The sequence below is a fragment of the Arthrobotrys flagrans genome, assembly GCF_004000055.1.
Source record: "Arthrobotrys flagrans strain CBS H-5679 chromosome Unknown unitig_9, whole genome shotgun sequence".
NCBI classification, from domain to species: Eukaryota; Fungi; Ascomycota; class Orbiliomycetes; order Orbiliales; family Orbiliaceae; genus Arthrobotrys; species Arthrobotrys flagrans.
Window position 1 is genome coordinate 477,184 of NW_027137551.1, and position 24,233 is coordinate 501,416.

The 24,233-nt window shown below is 48.5% G+C and overlaps 7 protein-coding genes and 1 further gene across 8 annotated transcripts; 3 read left to right on the top strand and 5 right to left on the bottom strand.

Moving 5' to 3' along the window:
- Window positions 1–930: 930 nt before the first annotated feature.
- On the top strand, window positions 931–3,249 carry DFL_005514.
- A 759-nt stretch (window positions 3,250–4,008) lies between these two features.
- On the top strand, window positions 4,009–4,865 carry DFL_005515 (uncharacterized protein; the record flags this gene model as incomplete). Its single annotated transcript, XM_067634785.1, has 2 exons — window positions 4,009–4,341; window positions 4,407–4,865. The coding sequence occupies 2 exons, from the start codon at window positions 4,009–4,011 to the stop codon at window positions 4,863–4,865; spliced, it is 792 nt and encodes a 263-aa protein (XP_067489280.1).
- A 377-nt stretch (window positions 4,866–5,242) lies between these two features.
- Window positions 5,243–9,313, bottom strand: DFL_005516 (uncharacterized protein; the record flags this gene model as incomplete). 2 transcript variants are annotated; one of them, XM_067634787.1, is made up of 1 exon in its annotated part: window positions 5,243–9,313. In XM_067634787.1, the coding sequence occupies one exon, from the start codon at window positions 9,311–9,313 to the stop codon at window positions 5,243–5,245; it is 4,071 nt and encodes a 1,356-aa protein (XP_067489282.1). The 2 variants fall into 2 exon arrangements, with proteins under 2 accessions (XP_067489282.1, XP_067489281.1); XM_067634786.1 differs by having other exon boundaries at window positions 5,243–7,714.
- Window positions 9,314–11,851: 2,538 nt separating this feature from the next.
- Window positions 11,852–13,100, bottom strand: DFL_005517 (uncharacterized protein; the record flags this gene model as incomplete). Its single annotated transcript, XM_067634788.1, has 2 exons — window positions 11,852–12,737; window positions 12,838–13,100. The coding sequence occupies 2 exons, from the start codon at window positions 13,098–13,100 to the stop codon at window positions 11,852–11,854; spliced, it is 1,149 nt and encodes a 382-aa protein (XP_067489283.1).
- A 458-nt stretch (window positions 13,101–13,558) lies between these two features.
- On the bottom strand, window positions 13,559–13,902 carry DFL_005518 (uncharacterized protein; the record flags this gene model as incomplete). The annotated part of the gene is made up of 2 exons (XM_067634789.1): window positions 13,559–13,731; window positions 13,821–13,902. 2 exons carry the CDS (start codon window positions 13,900–13,902, stop codon window positions 13,559–13,561), a joined length of 255 nt encoding a protein of 84 aa, XP_067489284.1.
- A 1,654-nt stretch (window positions 13,903–15,556) lies between these two features.
- On the bottom strand, window positions 15,557–16,979 carry DFL_005519 (uncharacterized protein; the record flags this gene model as incomplete). Its single annotated transcript, XM_067634790.1, has 7 exons — window positions 15,557–15,876; window positions 15,922–16,251; window positions 16,309–16,362; window positions 16,422–16,595; window positions 16,656–16,757; window positions 16,908–16,913; window positions 16,970–16,979. 7 exons carry the CDS (start codon window positions 16,977–16,979, stop codon window positions 15,557–15,559), a joined length of 996 nt encoding a protein of 331 aa, XP_067489285.1.
- A 783-nt stretch (window positions 16,980–17,762) lies between these two features.
- DFL_005520 (uncharacterized protein) lies at window positions 17,763–19,776 on the bottom strand (the record flags this gene model as incomplete). The annotated part of the gene is made up of 4 exons (XM_067634792.1): window positions 17,763–18,028; window positions 18,241–18,669; window positions 18,726–18,833; window positions 18,885–19,776. The coding sequence occupies 4 exons, from the start codon at window positions 19,774–19,776 to the stop codon at window positions 17,763–17,765; spliced, it is 1,695 nt and encodes a 564-aa protein (XP_067489286.1).
- Window positions 19,777–20,193: 417 nt separating this feature from the next.
- DFL_005521 (uncharacterized protein) lies at window positions 20,194–21,790 on the top strand (the record flags this gene model as incomplete). Its single annotated transcript, XM_067634793.1, has 3 exons — window positions 20,194–20,220; window positions 20,314–20,905; window positions 20,961–21,790. 3 exons carry the CDS (start codon window positions 20,194–20,196, stop codon window positions 21,788–21,790), a joined length of 1,449 nt encoding a protein of 482 aa, XP_067489287.1.
- Between the last annotated feature and the right edge of the window lie 2,443 nt (window positions 21,791–24,233).

The following is a 24,233-nucleotide window of genomic DNA, read 5'->3' on the forward strand; positions in this document are numbered from 1 at the left end:
AAACGATGGGGCGGGGATGGTACAGAGGCATATTCGGAGTTATACTAATTCTGAAATTGATGATCCGTTTGGTAAGTTCTTTTCACTTCTGTCGAGTTTACATCTATACACACCCTTCCGAGCACCGAACCAATAACAACAAAAGAAGAAGAAAAAGAACATTTCCAAGCTAATGGTTTTATTCCTACCATTAAAGGAGTAACAGATGATACTTGTTCAGCTTATATACGGTGGTTGATTTATGCACTCGACTTGCGTGGAGTCGTGCGGTTGTTGGAGTCTGACTACGACGGAGGGCCCGAATACCCGTACTAGCGACCTCCACTGGATCAAGGATGATAAATTGAAGCGATTGTACGGAAGATGTATCGAGGGTTGCTTATAACTTGTGCTGAGGGCGATGACAAGTTTGGTAAAAAGCTATGTTTGGTGGGTTGTGAAGAGAGACTATCGGATCATGCATGGCTATTGTATTGGGATCGCGGGATTAGCTTGTAGCGAAGCTTGAGCTCCGGATCAGGCTACCTAATCTTTAGGACTTATATTGGATAAATGAAACGACCAGTTCATTCATGGCATGCGCCTTTTTTTACAGGATTGGATTGGATACCTGGAATCCGATCCAAACGCAGCTGATGGTACTCCGTATTCCTTATTGAATATTTCCTAGGGATAGCTTGATAAGTTATTTCCGAATTTGATATCGATATTTCACGGGATACAAGATATGTACATCGCAAATTGGGTATACGCATCTACATGCTACAGATAGGAGAGCCGCATCAAATACGATATTTATAGGGCTCGAATATCATTGGCTCACAACAGGCCCACCAACACAGACCGGGATGACTCCATAACGCCAGACCCTCCGATCCTGCGACTACCGTTGAACATCATCCTTCATTCGTGTAGATATCAACTGTCAAAATGCCACCGCAATACTCAAAACCCGCAGTATACCTGCCATATGACATCCTCCACCTCATATGCGAACCGCTGACACAATCCGACCGCCTCGCCTTTCTCCGAACCTGTCGGAGCTGGTACACGGCGGGGTATACACTCCTTCTCACCTCCATGGAGTTCAAAATCCCCGTTATTGGAGAACTCCCGAAGTACAACTACAACCGCCGATGGAATATCCATGAAAGCGTGGATTTGTTACCAAAGTCTGAATGATAAACACCCTTTATATTGCAAGCGTAGATGCATTACCAAACTTCTTCTCTTCTCTCCAACCTCATTTCCATTTAACGTGGAAAGCTACCACGTGCCGCGTATACAATTTATGAACATAAAGCGGGAGCAATACTAACAGGTAAGCAACCGCCTTCGTGCAACCCCCTCCTTCTAGAACCCTCTACATCACCGATCCAGTTCGTAAAATCTATTCCCGCCTAGACAAACTCTTCGATTCCGTCGCCCGACTCAACAGAGACTTACCTTCAATCTTCCCCGTTCCAACAAACCTCCTCGCCAATGTTCGGAGCGTTCAAATACACAGCCAACTTGTCAACGTCTGCGGTCGATATTATCGGGGTCACGGGGTAAGACACACTTGGGCTTACGATTTAATTCCTTATTTCCTCTTCCATTGTCCGATGCTTGATGATATGGAGGTTGAAATCGATTGTGCTTGGTATCCTTACAAAACCACGGTTTATCCGTTTCATATGAATACATTGATGCCCTTAGAACAGAGTGTAAATCCGGTGCATTTGCGAAATACCGGTGTCATCGATGCCGCCGGTGCTAGATGGGCATCCAGCATGGACCGGGTTGAGTTCTTTTGGCCACGATGCATAGAAGAATGGGAACAAAAGCAACCGGAAAGAAAATTATCGAGGTTTTCGATAAGTCTGAAGGGACAGTCGTTTCTTTTGACGACGTTTGCTATTAAGAATGTTTGGTATATTTTGAATGCGATGGGGATGTTGGATAAGATGGAGGAGCTTGAGGTTAGGAATTTGCATACGGTGGTTTCGTATGTTTACCCCTGTGCTTGGTTTACGATGGCTACGCCGGGGTATGCTATTCAGCCATTTGTAGCGGAATTTCGGGCGAAGAACGTGAGGAGTCTTAGTTTGGAGTGTGGGGAATATCAAACGGGTGGGTTTGAGGCGACTGTATCGCAGTTGAAGGTTACTTTTCCTAGTCTCGAGAGTCTGTCGATAACGAAGGTGGGGTTGTTTCTACGAGAGGTACCTATCCCATCTTTACTCGAGTCGTACAAAAGGAACATACTGACAGTGACTATGGGCTATATAGGAATTGGTATTTCTAGACACTCTCACAACTTTAAAGCGACTAAGAGTCACCGAACTGAGCAGTCCAGACCTAGAAGATGACAACAGCCCAGATTCAATCCACGACACAAACCTACTCGTCGAATGCATGGAACTAATACTCCACCCACCAAACCTACAAATGATGGAATGGAATCGCGGTGGATACCAAAGGGTCCTCTGCGATATCACTTGCAACAGTTTAAAACAGATCGACTTCGTGGACGTATGGTTGACTCTCGGTGGCGAAAAGGTTTTGGTAGGAGAGAGGTACGATGGGTGGTATTTTAGGGAAGAACTATTTTATGGGACGGGATCTGAGTCGAGATGGGGGAAGTTGTGGATGAAGCGGTTTGTGCACGATTCGGTGGTGGTGGAAGATTTTGATTTCGAAGAGGATTGTGATGAGGGAATGAGAAGCGAAGGGTCGGGTGAAGCTATTTCGTGGTGAGTAGCGGAATATAATACGCCATCGCGTGCGCAATCCTAGGCGTATCTATATATAAATGGAGGACCACCAGAATGAATTTAAGATTATCATTTTTGAGCTCCTCTGGCCCCAAACTTGTCGACGAAATGTTCCGACCGAACTTTTAACTTTCGCCGCCGTTGAAATAGAAAGCGCATGTTTTCAAGCAGTAACCGCCCCTCAGAAACCTTGATAACAGATACCAGCACTTCCATCAGGATCTCAGTTCACCTTGAGACCGAACAAACTGCATCCGAGACTACTAGTACTCCTACTCTAAATCTCGCAGAAACGTCCGCCTCAATTACCGCCGCTACAGCTACAGCTACCTACACCATCGAAGGATACATCTTACTTTATTATCCAGCTGATGGGATTTATGGGACGCATGAAATCGATAAAGTTGACGAAGCCGACATGCCGAGTTCTATTTTTACAGAGCTCAGGTGGCAGGAATTTCCTCGTTTACGACGAATTTGTAGACGCCTATAAACTTCGTTTCATTGGGTTTGACGACGATCCTATGTTCCTGACCGTGAAGGATGAGAATTACAGTACCGGTACCATATTTGACGACCGGCTCATTTACACCCGAGAACCAGTGAGAATATGTATTTCAATTACTATCCTTCGAGGCAAAGAATTGGTTTCGGCACGCTTAATGGATCAAGCAAATTCTTCTATACCTGCACGGATACGGATAATCCTGAAGAATATTGCTACTTCGGGCCGTCAATCGGGAGCAGGGGCGAGCATTCGACCTACGTTTGCACCGCTATTAACACTGGTGCCTCCGATTACAGAAACGTCTCAATCTTTCGATTTGTCAGCAATACGAATGCATTGAACTAAAACATGGCCTTACAGAGTAGTGGATGTAGTTTTTTTTTAGATCTCGAGTTGCCTGAAACGTGGCCAACATCTCAGGCAGCTTCGTACATAACCCGATTTTATATTATTGTATTTAGTCGATTTTATTGAAATTAAATTCGCCTCGTAACCCCTTCCTTTCGTTCCTAGACTATTCCTATCTCAAGTTCCCCGATACCGTTGCAATTCCTACTTGTACTTTTGCAGAATCCTGACTTGAGGCTCAATCGGACCTATGCGTTGCCTCCGTTGCAACTTCTCGCGCTTTCATTGGCTCCTCAACCTCACCCTTCCACCCGTCATTCTCCCCCAGAATAATCCCCACTAGCTCCCATCCATTATCAAAAACCCATCATCACTTCTACTTACTCCCCTCTCCCGATGTCTATCTTCGGCGCCATAACCACCTTCGCAGCCACATCTCTGACCACCGCCCTTCTCGACTCCGCCAAGCAAAGCGCGCCGCCTACGCACGAGCAACCGCAACGACAAACAAACGGTCGTCCCAAACGGTCGATATTGCCACAAAAGGAAGCAGCTGCGAATTCAAATTCGAATCCACGGATTATAGAGCTATCGCCTTCACCACCTCCGCAATCGGTTCGATCCAAAACTGCTAGTTCCGGAACAAGCTCTACTACGACTGCCGCCCACCTTCGTGTATCAAAGACAATGCAACCGGCCGGGTTACCCCAGAATTCCATATGGACAACCGTACGTCATTCTCCCTCCCCTACTTGATCGCATATTAAAATACCTTACCGACTAACTAACAAAAGATGTCCTACCCGATCCCCCGCGGCCCCTGCCTCCAAAGATCGAGTCTAATCTCCGCCTGCGCCTGCCAACGCTTCATGGTCCACCCTTTAAAGGCCACGACCTCATTCGACTGCGACGGCTGCGGCCATCACGCAAGTTTTCATAAAATGAAGAGTCACGAGGAGGAAGTTGAGAATGCGGCGAGGTTTAGAGAAAGTCTGTTGACCGTTGAGGGGTCGGTTGGGGATCACGAAGGAAGGAGTGGGGGTGGAAGGAAGACGGTGGGTTTATTGCAAGGACGGGTGGAGTCTGAAGAGGATGAGGGGGACGATGATACCGTCGATGGGGATGGCGAATTTTTTGAACCGGAGAAGAAAAGGAGGGTTTTGGCGGCGGGGAAGAAGGCCGTCGCGCCCAGGACTACGAGCGCGAGAGGAGGGAAGAGGAGGAGGGTTGGCGAGCAGGTCGTAATCGAGTGATGGACCGTTACTTTGATTCTTCTATCGGGCGTTCTACGGGCATTGCATATGGAACACTATTTTATCATCATGGATCGGGGGGGGATACCGGCGTTTTAGAAACACCCGCGCGAGTGGATTTTCGATTGATCGTAATTGTATACTACAGATGTTACTAACCGGTGTCTGGGGTACGGGACTATACTACTCAAAATGATGGATAGATAAAGCCGGCTGAAATCGACGCAAGACCAGGCCGTTAGATATCAAAGCCAAAGCTAATAAACGAACAAACTAGCCTCCCAAACACCCTGCTTGCTAAAACTATGAACAAAAACGGTAAAGCAATAATACGAAACATCGATGAGGAAAAAAGGGTATATAGGAAAAAAAAAAACTCAGGCATCAGTCTTAACCACCGCCTTGACAAACTTTTCCTTCTCGAACCTTTTCACAAACTTGACTAGATTCTCATACCTAGCTCCCGCTCCATCCTTCTCCTTCACATCCAGAAACCCAAACTCCCTCAGTCGCTTCAGATATGGGAAAACCGCACAATCCACAACGTTAACCCTGCTCCCCACACCCTCGGTCTCGGAGCTCACGCTCTCCTTCTTTGACGAATACCATGCATCCCAGTACTTTAGCTCCTCGTGGACTTTTTCGAACAGCGGATGCTCGACCATAACGCTCCCGGCGCTAACAACCGCCAGCACCTCCATAGCGGTTTTCAATCTTCTAACTTCCATCAGCCCGCTCAAACACCTCGCATACTCCGCCCGTCTCGTCACCAAACCTGGCAGCAACCACTTGATACCCTCATCCACCGCCGTAGCCAAAAACATCAACACCGCTTCTTCTCCCACGACCACCGTCCTATCCCTATCCACATCTTCCAATACTGGCAAGTCACCTCTAAGCCCACCGGCAACCTCCATCCCCTTGACTTGTTCAATCCCCACCTCTTCAACCACCACATCTTTCCACCCCACGACCTCCATGGCAATCCTGACCCCCGTACACCCGGGATCACCCCTCAGTACTCTAACCTTCCTCCTCTGCTCTTTGAAATGCAAAACATCGAATCCCTTGCCGTACCACTCCTCCCATTCAAACCCAGCACCCATCCTATTCTCCGCCGCAAACGCAAAAACCATCTCCTCGGCCCTCTTTTCATCGCCCACGATGGTATCCTTGGCGTCTTCCTTGGTTTTAGCCGTGGCACCTTGGCCCCAGATTTTCTTCTCATCCTTGCTTAGGAAGGTACCGATGTGACGGAAGGTTAGGGAGATTCGTTCGCCGGAGTAGGCTAGTTCTTCGGGGGATTTGTCGCGGAGCAGACGTTTGTCGGGTTGGATGCTGTGCATCCATTTTTGATTCGTAGGGAGACCCAGGATGAACATTGAATTATGGGGTAGTGGGATCTTTTGGATGATGCGGGGTTCTTCCGGTTCTCCCTCCGCCTTCGGAGGAGCAGGGGTGGGAGGGGCTTCTGTGGCCGCCGAGCCCTCTTTAGCTAGTTCCGGCTCAGCCCCGGCCTTAGGTTCATCCTGTTTCTCGTGCTGAGCATGGGGAACGACCTTCTCCCTCTCCTTCTTCTTCGTCCTCAGAGTCATAACCCTCTGTGCCCCCAAACTCACGTTCACAATCCCGCTACCTTTCATAATATCCAACGTCTTATCTGAGTGCTCGGAAATATAATCCGTCCCGGTTCTATAAAGCTGTATCAAAACGTGATTGACTTTATGGCCCAACCTCGCCTCCACGTGTTTTCTAATCTCCTCCACTGTCTTTGAAAATGGAAGTAGTGGTGGAGATTCGTCCGATGGATGTCGGTAGATTGGGAATGAACCGTCTTCGTCGATCTGCCCTTGTACGGCTACCAGGCGTGGGACCTCGCCACCACGGTGGTACATAACTCGCCATTGGACTTCTGATTTCAGTTGAGCGAAGACGCGGGTGCTGAAGTCTGCTGGAAGGAGGGAGGTGATTAAGGAAGTCGAGTCGGTGGGTTCGCCGAGGGTGTCATTTGGACCCAGGGCGGCGGAGTGGTTCGCATCTTTGCGCTTCTGTTTGCGAGCTTTGTGGGTGGATTGAGGAGCGGAAGCCGTAGATGGCTCTGGATCGGAAGGAGCAGGTGTCGTAGTTATGGCGGTGGTGTTTTCAGTAGGCGGCTGTTCGATAGGAACTTGCTGGTCGGCTGAATCTTGTTCGGGTGGTGGTGGGTTTTCGATTGTGTTGTCGCCCGGCGGCGAAACCACAGCGTCAGAATCAGACGAAGGCATTGTATCCTTTGAAGTATCCTTTGAAAGCGCAGAAGCAGAATCAATTGGTAATGCTGATGATGCTGGGAGGGAAGGAGTGGATGGGTTCGAAGTCGACAACGGAGGTGTTTTTATAGACTCTTCATGAGGTTCGGTGGAATGATTCTCAACGTTATGGACCTGATCCTTCACCGGCTGCTCGCTTGCCTGTTCGGGCGTTCCAGCAACTTTGCCAGTCTTCTTCTCGTCAACTGCTGCAGGTTCTTTAGTAGCTCCGACATCCTTAGCCTCAGCTTCGGCATCTTTAGCTCCAACAGCCTTAGCTCCAACTTCAGCCGCAGATGACTTGGATGAGGGTGACTCTGATGTAGTCTCCGGGGCCACTACCGGCGCCGGTGCAGGTAAGGATAATGGCTCCGTCTTCTTGGTCAATATGCTCTTGAGCAGTTCATCCTTCGCGGCCTGCGACTTCTCAGCTTCACCGCTGGATATGGTCGAAATACTCAAAGTGCTCATTGCCCTCGCAATCTCCAATTTCCCGCTACCGCTGATACCAGGTTTATCCGGGGAAGCCGGACGACCTTTCTTATCCGTCGGACGGCGCATTGTGATCTTCGCACGCACTCGTTCCCGAGGTACCGCTCCAGCGGTAGCGGATGATGGTGACGACGACGAAGCAGGACCTGGTGCGGATGCGGCTGGGCGGGATACCCTCGGTCGAACATTGCGCTTGAATTCCTGGACGCATATTTCTTCATCCTGATCCTCAATTTTTGACGCATCCAAACTGTAAGGTCGTTGAAATATCGCCGTCCGTTCGATAAGGCTTTCCGAAGACAGAGAACTCGTCGGTGATGATGTTCCTTCCTCTTTCTTCTTCTCCGGTAGTTCGGGAGAGGCGAATTGAAACCCGCTAACGGGTGCGCTATTCGGACGTTGTACCCCTGCAGCGGTTGCAACCTTTCCGAGTAACTGATCCGGGGTCTTAAGGCTCTCCCTCTGCGCGACTCTGCTGCTTCCGTTGGCAATCACCCTTCCGGCGCCGTTGACCGTCTTCCCGCCTTCTCCAACCCTCGAATTCCTCTTGACCTTCTTGGATTCCTCTTCGTCTTCTTCGGTCGTACTGCCCACTTTCAACTTCTCCATCAGCGCTTCGACAACTTCCGGATCAAGCGTTGGATTCCTAATCCTGCCCGTCCCGGAGACTTCCTCCCCTTTGACCTCCTCTTCCTCTTCCTCCGCCTCCCTTTCCTGCTTCCCCGGCGTCTTCCCCATCTTCTTCAGTAATTCCGAACTATCCATTTTAATCATCCCCAAATCCGCTTCCATCTCCTTCATCGCCGTATCATGCCTCTTCCTACTTCTGAAAAACACACAGTCCTCGACCACAGTCATCATGAACCCATGCATGGCCCCATCCGCCACCGTCGCAAAGATACCCACATTGCTATGCGCCCCGGCAAAGTATATTTCCGTGACCATGCGACTCCTCAGTATCCCCAGAAAATTCGGGATATGAAAGACCGAGTATGACGATTTGGTGTATTGCTTGTCGGAAGGTGATATCAGCGATTTTATATATTCCGGGTAGGCTTTGTAGACGTCCGAGTCTTTCCAGAATGACGAGTAAAGCTTTGTGAATTCTTCGGAGAGGTATTCGTCGGTATTCGAGCCCGGGTCTTCTTTTACTTCCTCTTCCTTTTTCTTCTCCTTGGGGGTTCCATTCGCACCGTTATCGCCGTCGCTATCGGAGTCATCGTAGCCCTTTAATAAATCGCTGACCATGTCTTTATATTTCCCCGCCACCATCCCTTTCTTCAACGGAACCCGTCGATAAGAATGTCCATTGGATTTTGACGGACCGGCTTTGTTCCCATTCCTATTGGCCTTATTCCCGTTAACCGCCTTCTTAACCTCCTTCTTCGCCCCCCCTTTAACCCCTCCGTCCTCCTCGCCGTCATCAACGAACACCCCATCCCGCCTTCCAGACTCCCAGGTTCCATCAAATTGGGTATTGACCCAAATGACCTCATCGCCCACTTCTCTAAAAGCCGATAGCAAGGGCGACAACGTCGATGGTACCGATTCCACTTGGTAAGAAGGTGGAGCTAACGGATTGGGGGAAGGGGAGAGGAATGCATTTTGACAGTCGAGGATTAGGAGGGCACGACGGGTGCGGAGGTGCGTTGTCGGGCGGCGATGCATTGTAGATGCGGTGGTGGTGAAGTTGATAGTCACGAGGTTATTGAAGTTTTATGGATTGTAATTCCGTAGATGGACGTGTGAGGAGACGTACGTGCCGTAAGTTGTAAGGGTATTCTCATACAAAGACGGAGGACCAGCTGCAGACGCTATATAAATCGATCAAGCACCGAAAGGAAAAAAGGAAAGAAATGAGACAAGAAATAGTGTATCCCAAAAAGCTCGTTTTAAAATTAAAATAAAATTATAAAAGAAGATGTTGGTAATTCTCTTTTGTATTTTTTTTTTTTTTTTTCGGCCGGAACGGAATGCTTTCGCAAGGCGCAAGGAAAGGGAAAAAGGAAAAAATGGTCATAACATGGTGTTGGCGTCGTTGGATGTTGGATGTATGCAGGCACACGGAGCGACCAATCGTGCGCGAACCGGAAACGACGGTTCTCAATATCCGGCCAGTTCGGCGGCTCAAAAAACAAAATACAAAGAAAAAGAATCAATCAGATACGTGATTCTCGAACTACCAAGTACCTAGGCAAATGTCAGCCGGTTAGCCAATGCACGTGAAGGTAGAGCTGGGCCCAAGCTCGAAGGATGGGATGGGATACGGAGAGGGTGGGTGGTTTACGAGCAAATGCAGGTCTATACGAGCTGTAGTCGCAGGATCATGGCGTGAGAGAGGCTCGAACGAAATATCAGATGAAAAAGATCAAAGAAACGACAGGACGGCTGACATGTACGATGGGAAGAAGAAAGAAGGAAAAGAGGAGGGGGGAACCAAGTCCAGTTCGAGATCGAAGCTCAAGACCTACATTACACAGTACACTACTCAGGAATAGGAAAGTCTCCACCGGCACTGCTTTTTCTCTTTTAGTGGACTTGGTTTCTGCGAAAAGTGGAGCCTCGTCGGGTACAAAGCAAGCCTCTTCCCTGTTGGCTTGCTTGGAGCTTCGTCTGTTGATAAGAAGTCTGGAACTCCACCCGATTGATTTCATCCTAACTACCGTATAACTTCACGAAAGAGGCCGTTAAAAACTAGAATAAGAAGCATGCGTATGACGGTTAAACCGGTTGTCATAAAAAGGATCTCGCACACAAAAAAGGTCGGTCCGTCAGAAAGAAGGGATGAAAAAAAAGAGACGAAAAGAAAAAGACCCGTTCCCAACAGCTCGGTTCACCCGCCCACCAGGGATCACAGGTTCCTCCCCCCCCCTTTACCCCTTCACCTAATTGGCCAATGTCTCTCACGTTGCGGAAGCGGAGCTAACCCGTCTTCCCGACGCGAACGAAGCTAAACAGGCGAGGTTATCAATTCTCATCGAGATCTTTTTTTTATATTATTTTATAAAAAAAAATGTGCCAATGAATTCGGAATCCAAACTCTGACATCGGCGGACTGTTTTCTCCGTGTCGGCGAGGTGAAGCGGGCGCCTCTTTCGGACGGTGGTCTACATATGCACACTGCACATCGCTGTCGTGCGACGTCGATTGATTTGATCAAACAACTGCGGTCAATCATTTCTACGTAGTCCCCTAGACCCTGCCCCGTTTGCGATTACGATCACGAGTTCACACGCATGGATATTACCGGTATGCGTAACATGAAAAACAAAACAAATTCCCCGGCTGCTCTGAAGCATGCTTTGTATTGAGCTTTGGTCTTCGAATCCTGAACGCATTCTCATTCTTTTTCTGCCGGTTATACGGCCTGAGAAGATCAAACGGCTAACGGGCGGGTAAACCCGTGTGTCCCTTTCCCTCGCCAAATTTCCGTTGTTTGGATTTTATGGTTTTGGAACGGTACGGGATGATGCGAAGAAGGGGATGATAACGTCACCCTCTCGCCTTGTAACCAACGACCCCATGCGATTCATAATTAGGGTATCGAGGATAAAAATCATATGGAGATAACTCCAGGCTGATTACGGTTGATATCGTATCAGATTCGATCGATCGTACGAATTGGAATGCGCATGACTGTGGGTGTTATGCCCAAGCTTTACTTCTAACGGTCTTCATGCACGCCGTATGCGATGTTATACTGAACAGCAAGGGGCGCCGTCTCCCCTATTTCCGTCGGCCGCATAGCAATCTATTTTTGAGGCCAGAGGTGATTGCAGCCGAAGAGGCGGCTGGGAGGTTTTCTTGGAGGGAAAGGGCTGGAACCGGCTTCGAACGCAAGCACTTTGAGTTGTGCCGCAGAGTTTCTCCGACTCGTTCGATGGAAGAGAGACATTTTTCGGGAAGCGAGAGTGGGGGTACCCATCCGATGGAGATTCCGATTTGCTGGTTAAACAACATTGGTCAAAAGATCGATGCGTTTAATTTGATGCATCTCGATGGGATGGCATTGTGATGCCATGCGCATGAGGCTCCGTGCGTATATCGTCGGAATGTGACATCCGAAGTTTCTCCTTACGGCCATGCGGACGGGCCTTGATTCAAAATCCACGTTATTTGGGATTCGAAATCCAGACCTCTAGTTCTATTCTAGTACAGTACGGACTTGATACCAATCCCGTATACCTCCTCCGCAGATAGGTACTCTCAAAAGACCTGCCGTAGAAGTTCATCCTGCTGTCCCCTAAACTCCTCCTCCCGTCCAAACACCCCCCCCAACATCTCCACCGTCGTATTCCCCCCCGAGAACACCACCCCAACGTTCCACCCCTCCTCTCCGCCCTCCTCCTCCACGAGTTTCCTAAACCCCTCGTCGAACAACGCCACCGCCAACCCCACAACCGCACTTGGTTCGACCACAACCTTCAACCTCTCCAACACCAACCTCGTAGCCTGTAGGATCTCCCACTCGGTAACGCTAAACACCCCTTCGACCTTCTTCTCAATAATCCCATAGGTGATCACCCCGGTAGGCGTCCTGAGTCCATCCGCTATCGTTAAAGTCTTCACTTCCTCGACCCTTTTCCCCCTCCTAAGCCCTCTTTCGCAATCATTCCCCCCATCTTTCCTCGGTTCCGCGCCGAATACCTTGATTCCGGTACCCTCGCACGCCGTCGCGATACCACTCAACAGCCCACCGCCCCCGCAAGGCGCAATAATAGCATCGAGTTTCCTTCCGACACCTTCGGCCTGTTCGATCAGTTCCAACGCCACGGTTCCCTGTCCTAATAATATCCAAGGGTGATCGTAGGGCGGTATCAAAGTCGCTCCGGTCTTCGACTGTTCTTCTAACACCTTGGCTTCCCGTTCCGGTGCTGTGGAACCGGAGAATACGACGTTCGCACCGTATCCCTTTGTCGCTGCTATCTTCGAGGGGGTGGAGATCGATGGCATTATTACGGTGCACGGGATCGGAGGGATGTGGGATGATGAGGCGATCGCGAGGGCTTGGGCGTGGTTTCCTGAGGAGTGGGTTATTACGCCTTTGGAGGCTTGGAGGGGGGTTAGGTGGGAAAGGGCGTGTGTTGCTCCCCTGCGCGCAGCCGTCATATTAACAATTCACTCGTAGAAATATTATAGACCGTAGCGCGTGGAATGGGTCCGATGTATTGTCAAAAGAAGATGAAACATACCGGATCTTAAAAGCACCACCTCTCTGTAAATTCTCAGCCTTAAAAACAAACCCAATCTTGGGTTTCGCCGCATCACCGGCGTCTACGGACCGCGCATTGTGAATCCCTTCGATCGTAGTGCTTCGCGGGGTACTGGCAAAGCCATCGAGGGTCCTCGAGGTCAAGACGGGAGTTCGGTGGATGTGTGGTTTTATCAGCTCGTGCGCCGCGAGAACCGAATCCCGAGTTAGGGGGAGAGAGGTTGGCGGAGATTCAAGCGGCATTGTTTTTTTTTTGTTTATGATTGTCTACGGTATGCTTCGGATGGTGGTGAGGTTGAAATATGTACATACCGGCTGGATGCATGTGGAGTTTTGGTCACAAACGGGTCGCTTGAAGGGTGGGTCCCCGAGCAGCTACACCATTTAAGGCTCGATGAGACCATCGAGGCCGCCGGGGTCGTACAGCATTATATATAAACCTCAAGAATGATTCCAAACTAACGTTGACTAACAATCGATAATTTCACCGAGACAAACAAAATGTCCCTCCAGTTTTACAATAAATCAAAGTATGCGGTTGTTTCTTCAGGGCGAAGTTTATATTTAACGATTCATGGTATCTTATAGCACAGGACCCCATCGTTCCAACTTTCCGATTCGACTAGCTAGCCAATCGTAACTCGCAACCGGCAGGACTCGAACCTTCCCATACATGCATCCATACAGGGATCGATCAAAGCTTAACAGGTAGCGCACTTGGCGACGCAGCAGGCCTTGCACTGGGAAAGTCTGGCACTGTAGCATGCTGAGACACAGCTGGGGTTGCCATTGCAGCTCGAGCAGGCTTTGAGAGCAACGCTGGGGCAGGCATTGCTGCAGGCGGTGACGGCGTTGTAGTTGTTGCAGGCACGCTCTATCGATTCATTTTTCCGTTAGCAAGGACGACCGGTCAAAGGTGGCATACGAGACGGGTCAAAAGGAGGGATATCGGGGCACACGTACTCTGAAGGGCCTCTGGGATTTCAATTGGGGAGGCGAAAGCAAGTGGGAGGACGGCAACGGCGAGGACGGTGAAGAACTTCATTTTGATGGAGATTCGAAGGATCTTGAAAAAAGATATTATGGATCTGAAGATATCTTGATCTTGAAAGGTAAAGGTGAGGTGTAACTGATGATTGGACTGCTGTCTGGATGCTGATTGCATAATCTACTTCCTCGATACCATCATCGTCCTTTTATACTTCTCCGGACGGATACCCCCTTGTCGGGGCTATACATCGTCAATCCTATCGTCAAGCCAGTATACCAAGGCTCGTACATGATATCTTCCTCCTTGTCGCCCTCCTGGTCCGTACGAGAGCTATGACCTTCCGCATATTCCCCAACCTGCGACTCCGAACCATGGGACCATTCATTCTCGTCCCACGGCGAGACGGGCCGGCTTCTTTTCTACGATATCACGCTCACACGACCACATAGCTCCCAAAATACAAACCAATCAGCATCCTTATCCAACGGTGGTGCTGAGATTATTCGAAGGAAAAGAACAGTGGCCTGAATCATGTCATGTTTCCGTTCGACATCTTCCGGAAGGGAGGAGGAAGAAATGCCGCCCAGATCATGTCCAGAATACTGTTACATCCTATAGCTACAGCTATAACGAAGGCAAGGGTTAACGGTGCTCTCTATGAGAAAAGCCTTGAGGGTGTGGTAACTAAACGATATGCATAGCACCGTGTGTGTATCATGATCTGATAGAAGCTGGGACTAGCCCCAATCGATCCACTTTATGGAGGATCTCAAGTCCCCATGTTCTTGGCTCGCTTGCTACGTTGATCATATCGAAGCTATTGCATATTACATACATGAAGGCCGGGATTTCGGGCACGTTGTGGAGTTTACGGATGTGCACGACCATACAGCGCTGAAGGTGGTGGGAAGAAAAGCTGGGGAAAACGAGGTTCCGGGGTCATAGTTCCGATTTGCATCCACCGCTCTAACTTACTGAAGGGGTGGCATTGACCAATTCTTATCTAGGGTTGCTAATTTAATTCACCGATGGTGGGTATATAGCGAACCACTCTTGTTCGGCCTAGTCTTGTATGCTTGGCCATGAGGGGAGGATATTTTACGTAAGGATCCCAGTGGCTTGGTCGGCAAGTTCTTCCCAATAAAAACATTCTACCCTCGTCTGGATATAAGGAATCGTACTGTTCGCCACTACCTGGAATTATCGCAGTTCTGCGAAGTTGCTGGTTGACTCGCGGATAAATACTTGAGCCTGATAGGTTTTGCAATATGTAATATGTGTTCTGTTTCAACAGCCGAACGCATAGCGAAAGGCAAGGGAGAGTGGTGGTATCGTGGCAAGACTTCCCGACCAAAAACAGGTGACATTCGGCTGGCTGGGAAGAGGAAGAAGAAGAAGAAGAAGAAGAGAAGAGTTCTACGAGAAAATCTTAGAAACAGATGCTATAATTCTTTTGAGCTCTCTAAACACCCAGGTCGACGGATGATAATAATACAAGTCCCATGAATACCGTAATAAAAACTGCAAGGAAGAAAAAAAACATAAACCTCTCAGGCAAACGTTGTGAATCAAAACAACCATTATCATATGAATATTATCAAGTTCTTTTGAGGGTGGAGAATGCAATGGTAGAAGCAAAAGTGCGGATAAAGACCTCGTATTACGATATAAAAAAAAAAAAGTGACCCAAGATGCGCGACATCGGCTCCTATCCCTTCCTACCACTAAAACCACCTCTCCCTTGCTTTTTGACTTGAGGCGAATCCCGACCTTTCGGTCCTAGACCAGATGGTTGGAATTGCCGCTTGCTCTTATTCTTCCACTCCTGCCCAGCCTTCCCAAAGCTCTGCTGACTTCCATCGTTAGACCACGCAGCACTATATGCATCCGTACTCCCATTCAAACCAGTACTCTCACTCGCCACCGTACTGCCCGTCCATTGTGGAACTGAAGAAAGTGGCGCGGGTGCAGCAGTTGCGGGCAGGTAAGGCTGGAATGAGGGAGGCGGAGGCAAGATCTTCGGTGGTCCTGGGCCACCACCAGGCATCTAGCTTGGTGGGTTTCCGAACCCACTAAGTTGCTGTTGTTGAGGGGGAGGGATTTGTCGTGGATCGCCTGATGGCGGCATGCCGAGACCCGGAGGGGGGTTAATTCCACCCGGTGGACCGGGAGGACCGCCATGGAAGCCGGGTGGTGGTATCATGCCTGCTGGCAGACCACCCGGTGGAGGGATTGGAAGTGGCATGCCATTAGGACCTAAGGGTGGCATGCCCCCAGGGAGGTTTGTCGGTAGAGGGAAATTTGGTGGAAATGGCGGTGCGCCAGGCATTCCTGGGAGAGGAAGAGGTGGCGCGCCTGGTTGGCCAGGCAGTGGCAATGGGAGAGGCATACCTCGCCCTCCAGCTATCAAATCGTCAGCTAGAATTTTATATCAATTGTTTTCAGAGATACTGGACTTACGAGGCGGTAAACCGCCGGGGAACCCTCCAGGTGGTGGTGGCATTCCTGTAGCACCTGCAGCGCACAAGTCAGCAATCTCCACAACGTCTACGGCTTCCGACCAAGCCACTTACCTGGAAACCCAAACGGCGGTGGCGGCATCCCAGCCGGCAGTCCACCTGGTGGCGGCGGTCCGCTCGGGAAGCCGGGCATACCGGGCATACCAGGGAACGGCAGTGCATGGCCTTCAGCGGCATACGAATTAGTGATTGTATCAATCACCGACTGGGCTCGTTCCTGTCCGATCTCTGTATTGTAAAGCGGTTAGCCGCATCCATTTCGTACCATTTACTGCGAGGATATCGTACGCTGGTAGTATTCGACCACATTTCGAATGTGATTTCGTCCGTTATTGTGTGCCTTCCGAACGCTGATTGAGTCGTGTGTCAGGTACACGTCGCAATAGTCACCTATAAAAACGTTCGACGCAAAAGAAAACAAGAAAATTCACTTGTGTATTAGAAATTCATGCTTGCTGAAGGATTGGGCTCATCTAGCGGGTTTTGCGTGACGCGCTTTCGGGTATGGATTGTAGGATTGGTGGTGGTTTGGGAACCTACAGAAGAGTAATGGCGAGGTCAGTACCAGCGTAGACAGAGGGTATCAGGAGGGAGGGACTTATATTTCGGCATTGTGGGCGGTGGGAATGATGTCGCTCGTGGCCGAGGAGAGAACCAGCGAGCTGTGCGACGGGTGTGAGGCTTCTTTGTGGAGCTGGTGATGGGATTGCCAGGAGAAGCGATGATGGTTTGGAGACAGCCGCGATGCTGAACATTTCGGACACCAGCCACATGCATCTAAGGATTACCGAGCCACACATAAGCTACCAACAGCCACATCTGCTGCAACTCCAGCTCCTGTGTAATTAGTCTCGTTTACTACGATTTTGTATACTCGAAGTTTCAAAAAATGAAGAAGATAATCATGCAAAGCTGTCTCGGGCTTCCTACCCTTGCCTCAATTAATCTATAAAAAAGGAAAAGAAAAGAAACACGAATTCTACATGGTTGTATCGATATCTGCCTCTCATGGCTGGGATCAGGAGTGGCAGCTCCTGATCCTAACATTCCCATAATTCCCCAACAATCCCATCTCTTTTGCAAAGCTCATAGTCCGGTCGCAGCCCGCAGGAAGCATTCTGACGAGATTGATGCCAACATGAAGGGCATTCTGAATCCTTCGTTGAAGTTGATCGATCTCTTTATCGTCCAAAAAAACCTCTTTCTCCGATAATCGAATCGTCAAAAGTTGTGATAACCCTTCGTGCTTCCTTACGATTTTGGTGTTATCGTACAGGTGCCCGAACGGACGACCGTTATGTGGATGAGCACGTAAAGGTGCTGTCAAACTTTTAAAGCGACCCAAGTTGGTTTCCAATTCTTCGTATCTCTTATCATGAAGATTTGACGTTAAAACTAGAAGAGCTTGGCGAGTTCTGAGAAGGTTTTTTCATATCCAGCATCGAAGAAGTCTTCGCCAGAGTCGGCATCGTCACCAAACGTGGTTGTATCTCCTCCGTTGTCGTCCGCGTCATAACCACTACCACCACCGCCATTGAATAGGTAGGCAGGGTCCCCTGGTAGGATTTCAAGTCCATTGTTCAAAACTCCCGGAAGAAAGATGCACCTCGACCCGACGGAGGTCATGTACCCATCCTCGGTCTCGCATTGTTTGACATTCTCTGTAAATATGCTTCTTCCAAATCAAGGCGGAAAAAATGCAGAAATACTGCGACTACACAGTACCTAGGCATGCTATATAACTAAGGAATGTTAAAGTTGTAGATGGCTTGCTGGTGATGATGTATCACTAGTCGTATATTATCTTACAAATCGCCTACTTCATACGGAGTCTCTTTTTAATCCCGTTTCCTGGAGCCAGGGCCCAATTTACTCAACGTCAGCGGCGGTAAACCGCCAGTCCTAGCTTCATCTATCTTTCGCTGTTCTTCTTCTTCTCTCTTCCTCCTATCTTCGGGACTCTCGTATGTTCCTGCCTGCTTAGCCTTTATCCTCTCCTGGGCAATACCAGCATTTTGATATGCCTCTGCAAACCCAACTGCGAACGCTAAACTCTGTGCTTCCTGGAACTTCAGCATCGCTTCATCCATCTTACCCAGCTGCTCTTCGACTTCTCCAATATTGTGAAGAGCTACGACGCAACCTTGATCGCATTCTTCCGTCCGCGCAGGAGGTTTGATATTATTACCGATATCCAGTGCCTTTTCCATCCACTTCTTTGCGGATTCAAGCTGGGTTTCTCGGTCCATCGGCTCACCAGGTGGGAGGCGACGTTGCATATTGCAGGCGCCGACATTGTTTACTACAATTTGTATATTAGCGGATGCTAAAAGAAGATCGCCGCGGAGGAGTACAAACATAAAATGACGCTGTGACACGACGGCGGATGGAATAGATTGGCAGCTTGGAGGTATAAAGTCGTCGCATAGTCAAACCTGTTTGTCCGCTCATAGAAAGAAGCCATATCTATCACTAAATTAGATATTTCGTCCGATCGGCTCGGGGGTGGTGGCTCACTCTCAAAGATCGCCGCGATTTCCAGCACTGTCCACGGCCTCTCTTCATCTTCCTTTAGCCGGCTCTGTATGCTCATGACTTTTATTGCTTCCTTAACGCTCCACTCATATGTCTTCTCCGCATTCGCATCGTCCTTATCCAGTACCTGCAGGTCTCCAATCTTCACCGATATACCGATCACCCGCTTCATGACCTTCAACCACCCGATGGTCCCCAATTCCTCTCTCCTCTCTTCCATCAACGTCAACATCTCAAACCTCAATCTCTCAAGCCATTCCACACCCTTATCGTACGCATGGCACTTCTCCGCTACCCCAGCATACATAATCTTCAGTCCTGTAACCTCATCGCTCAACGGATCCATACTCAGCATTTCAGATGCCGTAATAGCACGTTGGTAGTTCTTCATGCACTCCTTAATATCCATTTTATTTTCGTAAAATATAGCTCTTCGGATGAATTTCGCGACGTCTTCGGGATAGTTGTGTAACGGCTTGATAAGAGTATAGTATCCAGCTTGCACCGCTACGCCTAATAAGCCCAAAGTAATCACACCCATAAACATTGCGAATATGAATTGCTTCGGGTTATCATGGTAAGCTTCACGGTAGGTCTGGAGTTTTAGGAGGTTATAGGTCCGCGGCTTGCCGGTTTGGAAGCGATCGAGCGGGACATGGGGATTGGCGGAGTTCTTTGATTTTGGTAGAGATTGAAGGAAAGGTGAAGTATGTAGTCTTCGAGATGGAAAGTTTCGTATTGTTGTTCGTGGAAAGGAGGTCCATTGGACCCTTGAGGTTATAGCCAATGACCGTCCGCAGATACACCGTGGGTTTCTCGAGGTGTAGTTCCGGGCGGCCAGCGCTATCAATCGTGCAAGGTTCATTGCTGTCATTGTGCCTATAGTGCTTCAATATAGAAGCTTCAGCTGTTCGTCGGTACCCCACAGTCTGGAGCAATGGCGATATTAATGTCGGCGCATGTCGACTTGTCCGGGTGGTGGGATGTCGAGGCGAGGCCTAGAGGGCGTGGTTTCTGCTCAGCCAAATTTTAAGCGGGGCGCTTCCCGACGTCATTCTCACAGCGCCAAGACAGGATATTGGTGTTCCGGGAACTGTCCCGATCGTGCTCCCGGTGATTCCCCGGAGGTCTGTTGCGCAGACGCGCCGTCATCGCAAAACGCGGGAATCCTGCTGGGCTGAGCGCAGTCGACTCATAATACATCGCACTGCATTGCCCAGCTTCAACCCCTCGATAGTCTCCTCACTGTGAATTCCATAGACGGCTTGGCTAATTCTTTTAGTTCTTCATAATGTGCGGACGGTACGCAATGGCCTTGGTGTGTATTTCCCGCATGCTAGCATGCTATCTGCCCCTCATTCCTTGGGGCAATCGGGTCTAGAATCTGATCGCTAATTATAACCGACCCTAGGGCCGTCGCGAAATCAGGAATGCCCTCCACGATGCTGGTCTCGAAATCGATGAAGACGAACTAGACGTCGACCGAGTTAGGCAATCCTATAATGTCGCACCAGGATACTATGAACCTATATACCGTGCCGTCGGCGACGATGCAGGTCCAGCAGACAATTACGCCGATGGCGGGGAACTGGATGACAGGGGGGGAGAAGCAATGGACGAATCGCACGATGGTGGAGATGATGCTACAAGGACGATGGAAATGACGAATAATGCCAATGTGTCAGATGAACCACCGTCAAGATTAAAAAATGGGAAGATTAAATACGTTTTATCCCCAATGAAATGGGGATTGGTCCCATTCTGGACGAAGCGAAATCCAGATTACTCTTCGATGTTGAAGACAATAAACTGTCGCGATGACTCCTTATACGATAATAAAGGAATGTGGACATCGATGAAGAATAAAAAGAGATGTATAGTCATCGCGCAGGGGTTCTTCGAGTGGTTAAAGAAAGACAAAGACCGAGTCCCACATTTTACAAAAAGATCGGATGGACAGTTATTATACATAGCCGGACTATGGGACTGCGTAAGATATGAAGGTAATACTCCTATCCGATGCTTGATGAAGTAATCGCATCTAATACCATTTGATAGACTCGACAGAAGAACTCTACACTTATACAATAATTACAACCTCTTCCTCAAAACAATTAAACTTCCTCCACGACCGTATGCCGGTAATATTCGAACCCAACTCCCCGCAGATAAAAGAATGGCTCGATCCTTCCCGTACTTGGGACTCCGGCCTTCAGAAACTTCTCCAACCTTTCGAAAAACAAGGTCTAGAGTGCTACCCCGTCAGAAAAGAGGTCGGCAAAGTTGGGAACAACTCACCGAGCTTTATTGTCCCATTGGACAGCGAAGATAATAAATCAAACATCAAAAACTTCTTCTCAAAAGGTGGGAAGCCTTTACAACCTTTCAAAGAACCAGAGAAGCCTTGGACGAATCCAAAGAAATTATCGCAACTCGATGCAGATGGTGATATCGGAGAGGAATACATCAAGGAAGAGGATATAGTACAAGATACCGACCTAACGGAAGAAGCGCACTCCGACACACCCATGGAAGACGACCTAACTCTCACATTAAACCCAGACGAGGCGGATTCTAGTACACCTCTGCCTCTCCTACCGTCGCCCTCAAAAAGTCCAACCAAATCGAACCCAACAACACCACTCCACCCAGCCCCCAAACGCAAGTTGTCAGAAATAACTTCAGACGACACCGAGCCACCAATGTCCTCGCCGATCAAAACCCCTTCGCCAGTGAAGAAAGAGCAGCAACAGAGGTATTACAGTAGCAGCGGCACAACGAATAACCCAAAGAAGGGAGTGAGTGTCACACCAAAGAAATTAAAGAGAGGGGCAGCGAAGAAGGAGAAAGGGAGCCAGAGCATAACAAACTTCTTCTCAAAAGTATAGATTGTGGTTGTTCTTATAGTTGGGAAGCTTTGGCGTTTATCCGGAGTTTATGTGTTTGGTTGGCTTCTTACCCCGGAAAAGTAGTAGTGGAGATATCTTTAGTATTTACCTGGGTCTGGAAGCTTTGCAGCGGTGTTGGGTGATGCTGTGTTACACGCATATTTGTATGGCGAAGTTTTTCTAACAGAGATATCCAACTTATAACACTGAGGGACTGGAAGTCTCAGCCAATTGGATGTCTACCTTTTGAAGTACCATTACTCGTGCCACCAACTTGCGGTTTCGGTTGAGCAAAGAACGTTGGTAATGACCGTAGGTGACGTTCGCCAATTGAAAATAGCGATCTGTCACGTAGAAGATAGGTAATATCCTCTAAAACCGCAGCGAGAGCATCCAAACCCTCGTCTCAAATACTCACGCATTTTCAAATCTAAGCCTCCTCAGCTCAAAACTCGAATCCATAGTACCATCGGCGCAGCAGACGTAGACGTCGCGGCGTCGATCCCTTTCAAACAACTTCCAACCGGGTCGATCCTTCGAAGGCTCCCAGCTAGCCAGATCCTCAAAGGAGAAATGCTTAACAGTCTCTTTATATTTCTTCTCCTCTATTTCTCCACCGTATATGCGCAGCTATCGCATAGATATAGGGACATAGCACTTCTCACCATCCGTTCCAAACCTAATTTTGTAGGCGATGGTTATGAAAAGATACCGATATCAAAAGACGCAGATGCTCTCTCGACAACGTGCTTTGAGCTCCCCGATCCTGCCACAGGGAAGCCGCCGTTTAAGATAGAAGCTCGTTCGGTAGCTGTTACTGGTGCCTTTTGTGAGTTTTGGGGTGATATGGGGTGCGAAGGGGTCCCGAAGTTTAGTGCTAAGGATGGAGATATAATAAATGATTTGAAATTGGATCCTGGTAAGCAGTTAGAAGTGATGCATTTTTTTGATCTAGGGTGGTCAAGGGCTAACTTTATATTTATCTAAAACTTCTATTTAGACAGTTACATCTCGAGTTATTCGTGCTTCTTTTGATTGGGATGGATATCTTGCTTTGATATATATTCAAGCTGGTGCTTACACATCTAATGGATCTTTGTGGACGTATATTTTTCAATTTATCCAGGCATAGCGTCGGCGTTGAATAATCGATCCCGACCAGCTAGCTAGGTGGTTAGTTAAAGTTATTAGGGACTGGTGATTTTCCTGCTGGCTAGGATGAACCGCCACCGGAACAGTCGTGATACTGGAAAACGATAAATGATTTGATTTTGAAAGACGACTGGCGAATAATATTGGTCAATATACGGTTTACTCAAATTAACAAGGGTGCCAACTTAAGATGGCCGGGGAAGGTTACCAGTATTGTGCGCACCGTGTACACACATATATATATAATTCTCATTATGATCAATATCAGCTGGGTGAACCAGACTAGTACTAGCTCTCCATAGGCCGCAGGCCCGCGCGAAATAGTTCCACACCTTGGCATCAATTAAGTTCGCAGGCTAATTAGTAGGTAATTTTTGATAGTAATGGGGTTTTTTGTACTATGTTTACCTCAGGCAGTTAGGTGCATTTGAACAATGTTACAGAGTTTAGTTTTTGTTGATTTCTTCGAACTCGCTAGGCTTCCTCGCTGGTAGTTATATTCAAGCTTGTGGGCAACTTTTCGAAACCGTAACACAAACGAAAAGATAGAACGAATAAATATTAAATACTTACGTTTCAGTATTGGATCCGACATTTACTGTGCATACTTCATACTTTGGTATGTTCCCAATCTCGTTGACTTGGAAGAGCGCGAAGAAACCAACATATGCCTATTACAACAATGTTGTTTCGTAACGTAAGTTCTGTTTTAAAACAAGGCTGCCACCTATGCCCCCTATGAAATCGGTTTGTTATTGGCTGTCCGAGCTCTCTTAGACTAACATTTCCTTTTATATCGCATAGTGGCACAGAATATGTGTATTCCAACCCACCTATGCTCAGCCTATTTTAATACATCACGACCGAGAAATTTAGGTGCACCTACGGACTAAGAATTCAAAAAAGCATGGAGCCAGGATTTTGTTCCACCAGGGGCGCACAACTAGCGGGGAGTACAGCTGCGACTGAAGTATCCTCTTTTTGCGTTCTCATCCCAGGACCAGGCGACCGTATATCATCCACCATAGTTATGACCAATTAATCCCTTTTGGGAGTGCACCGAAGCCTAGCCTCTTATATACGTGTTCGCGTATAGATATATCACCACTAGAAGAGCCAGACCCCCTCCGTCTTAAGTCCTCGATGCGACAAAGTATCCGCCGACATGAATTATATAAATTTTTGGATTTCTCTATCTCTTCTTCTTATATATCCCTACCCTACTCACGGCCAACTATCACTATCCATAAGAATGCACCAATGCGCTATCGCCTTCTTTCAATTTAACAAC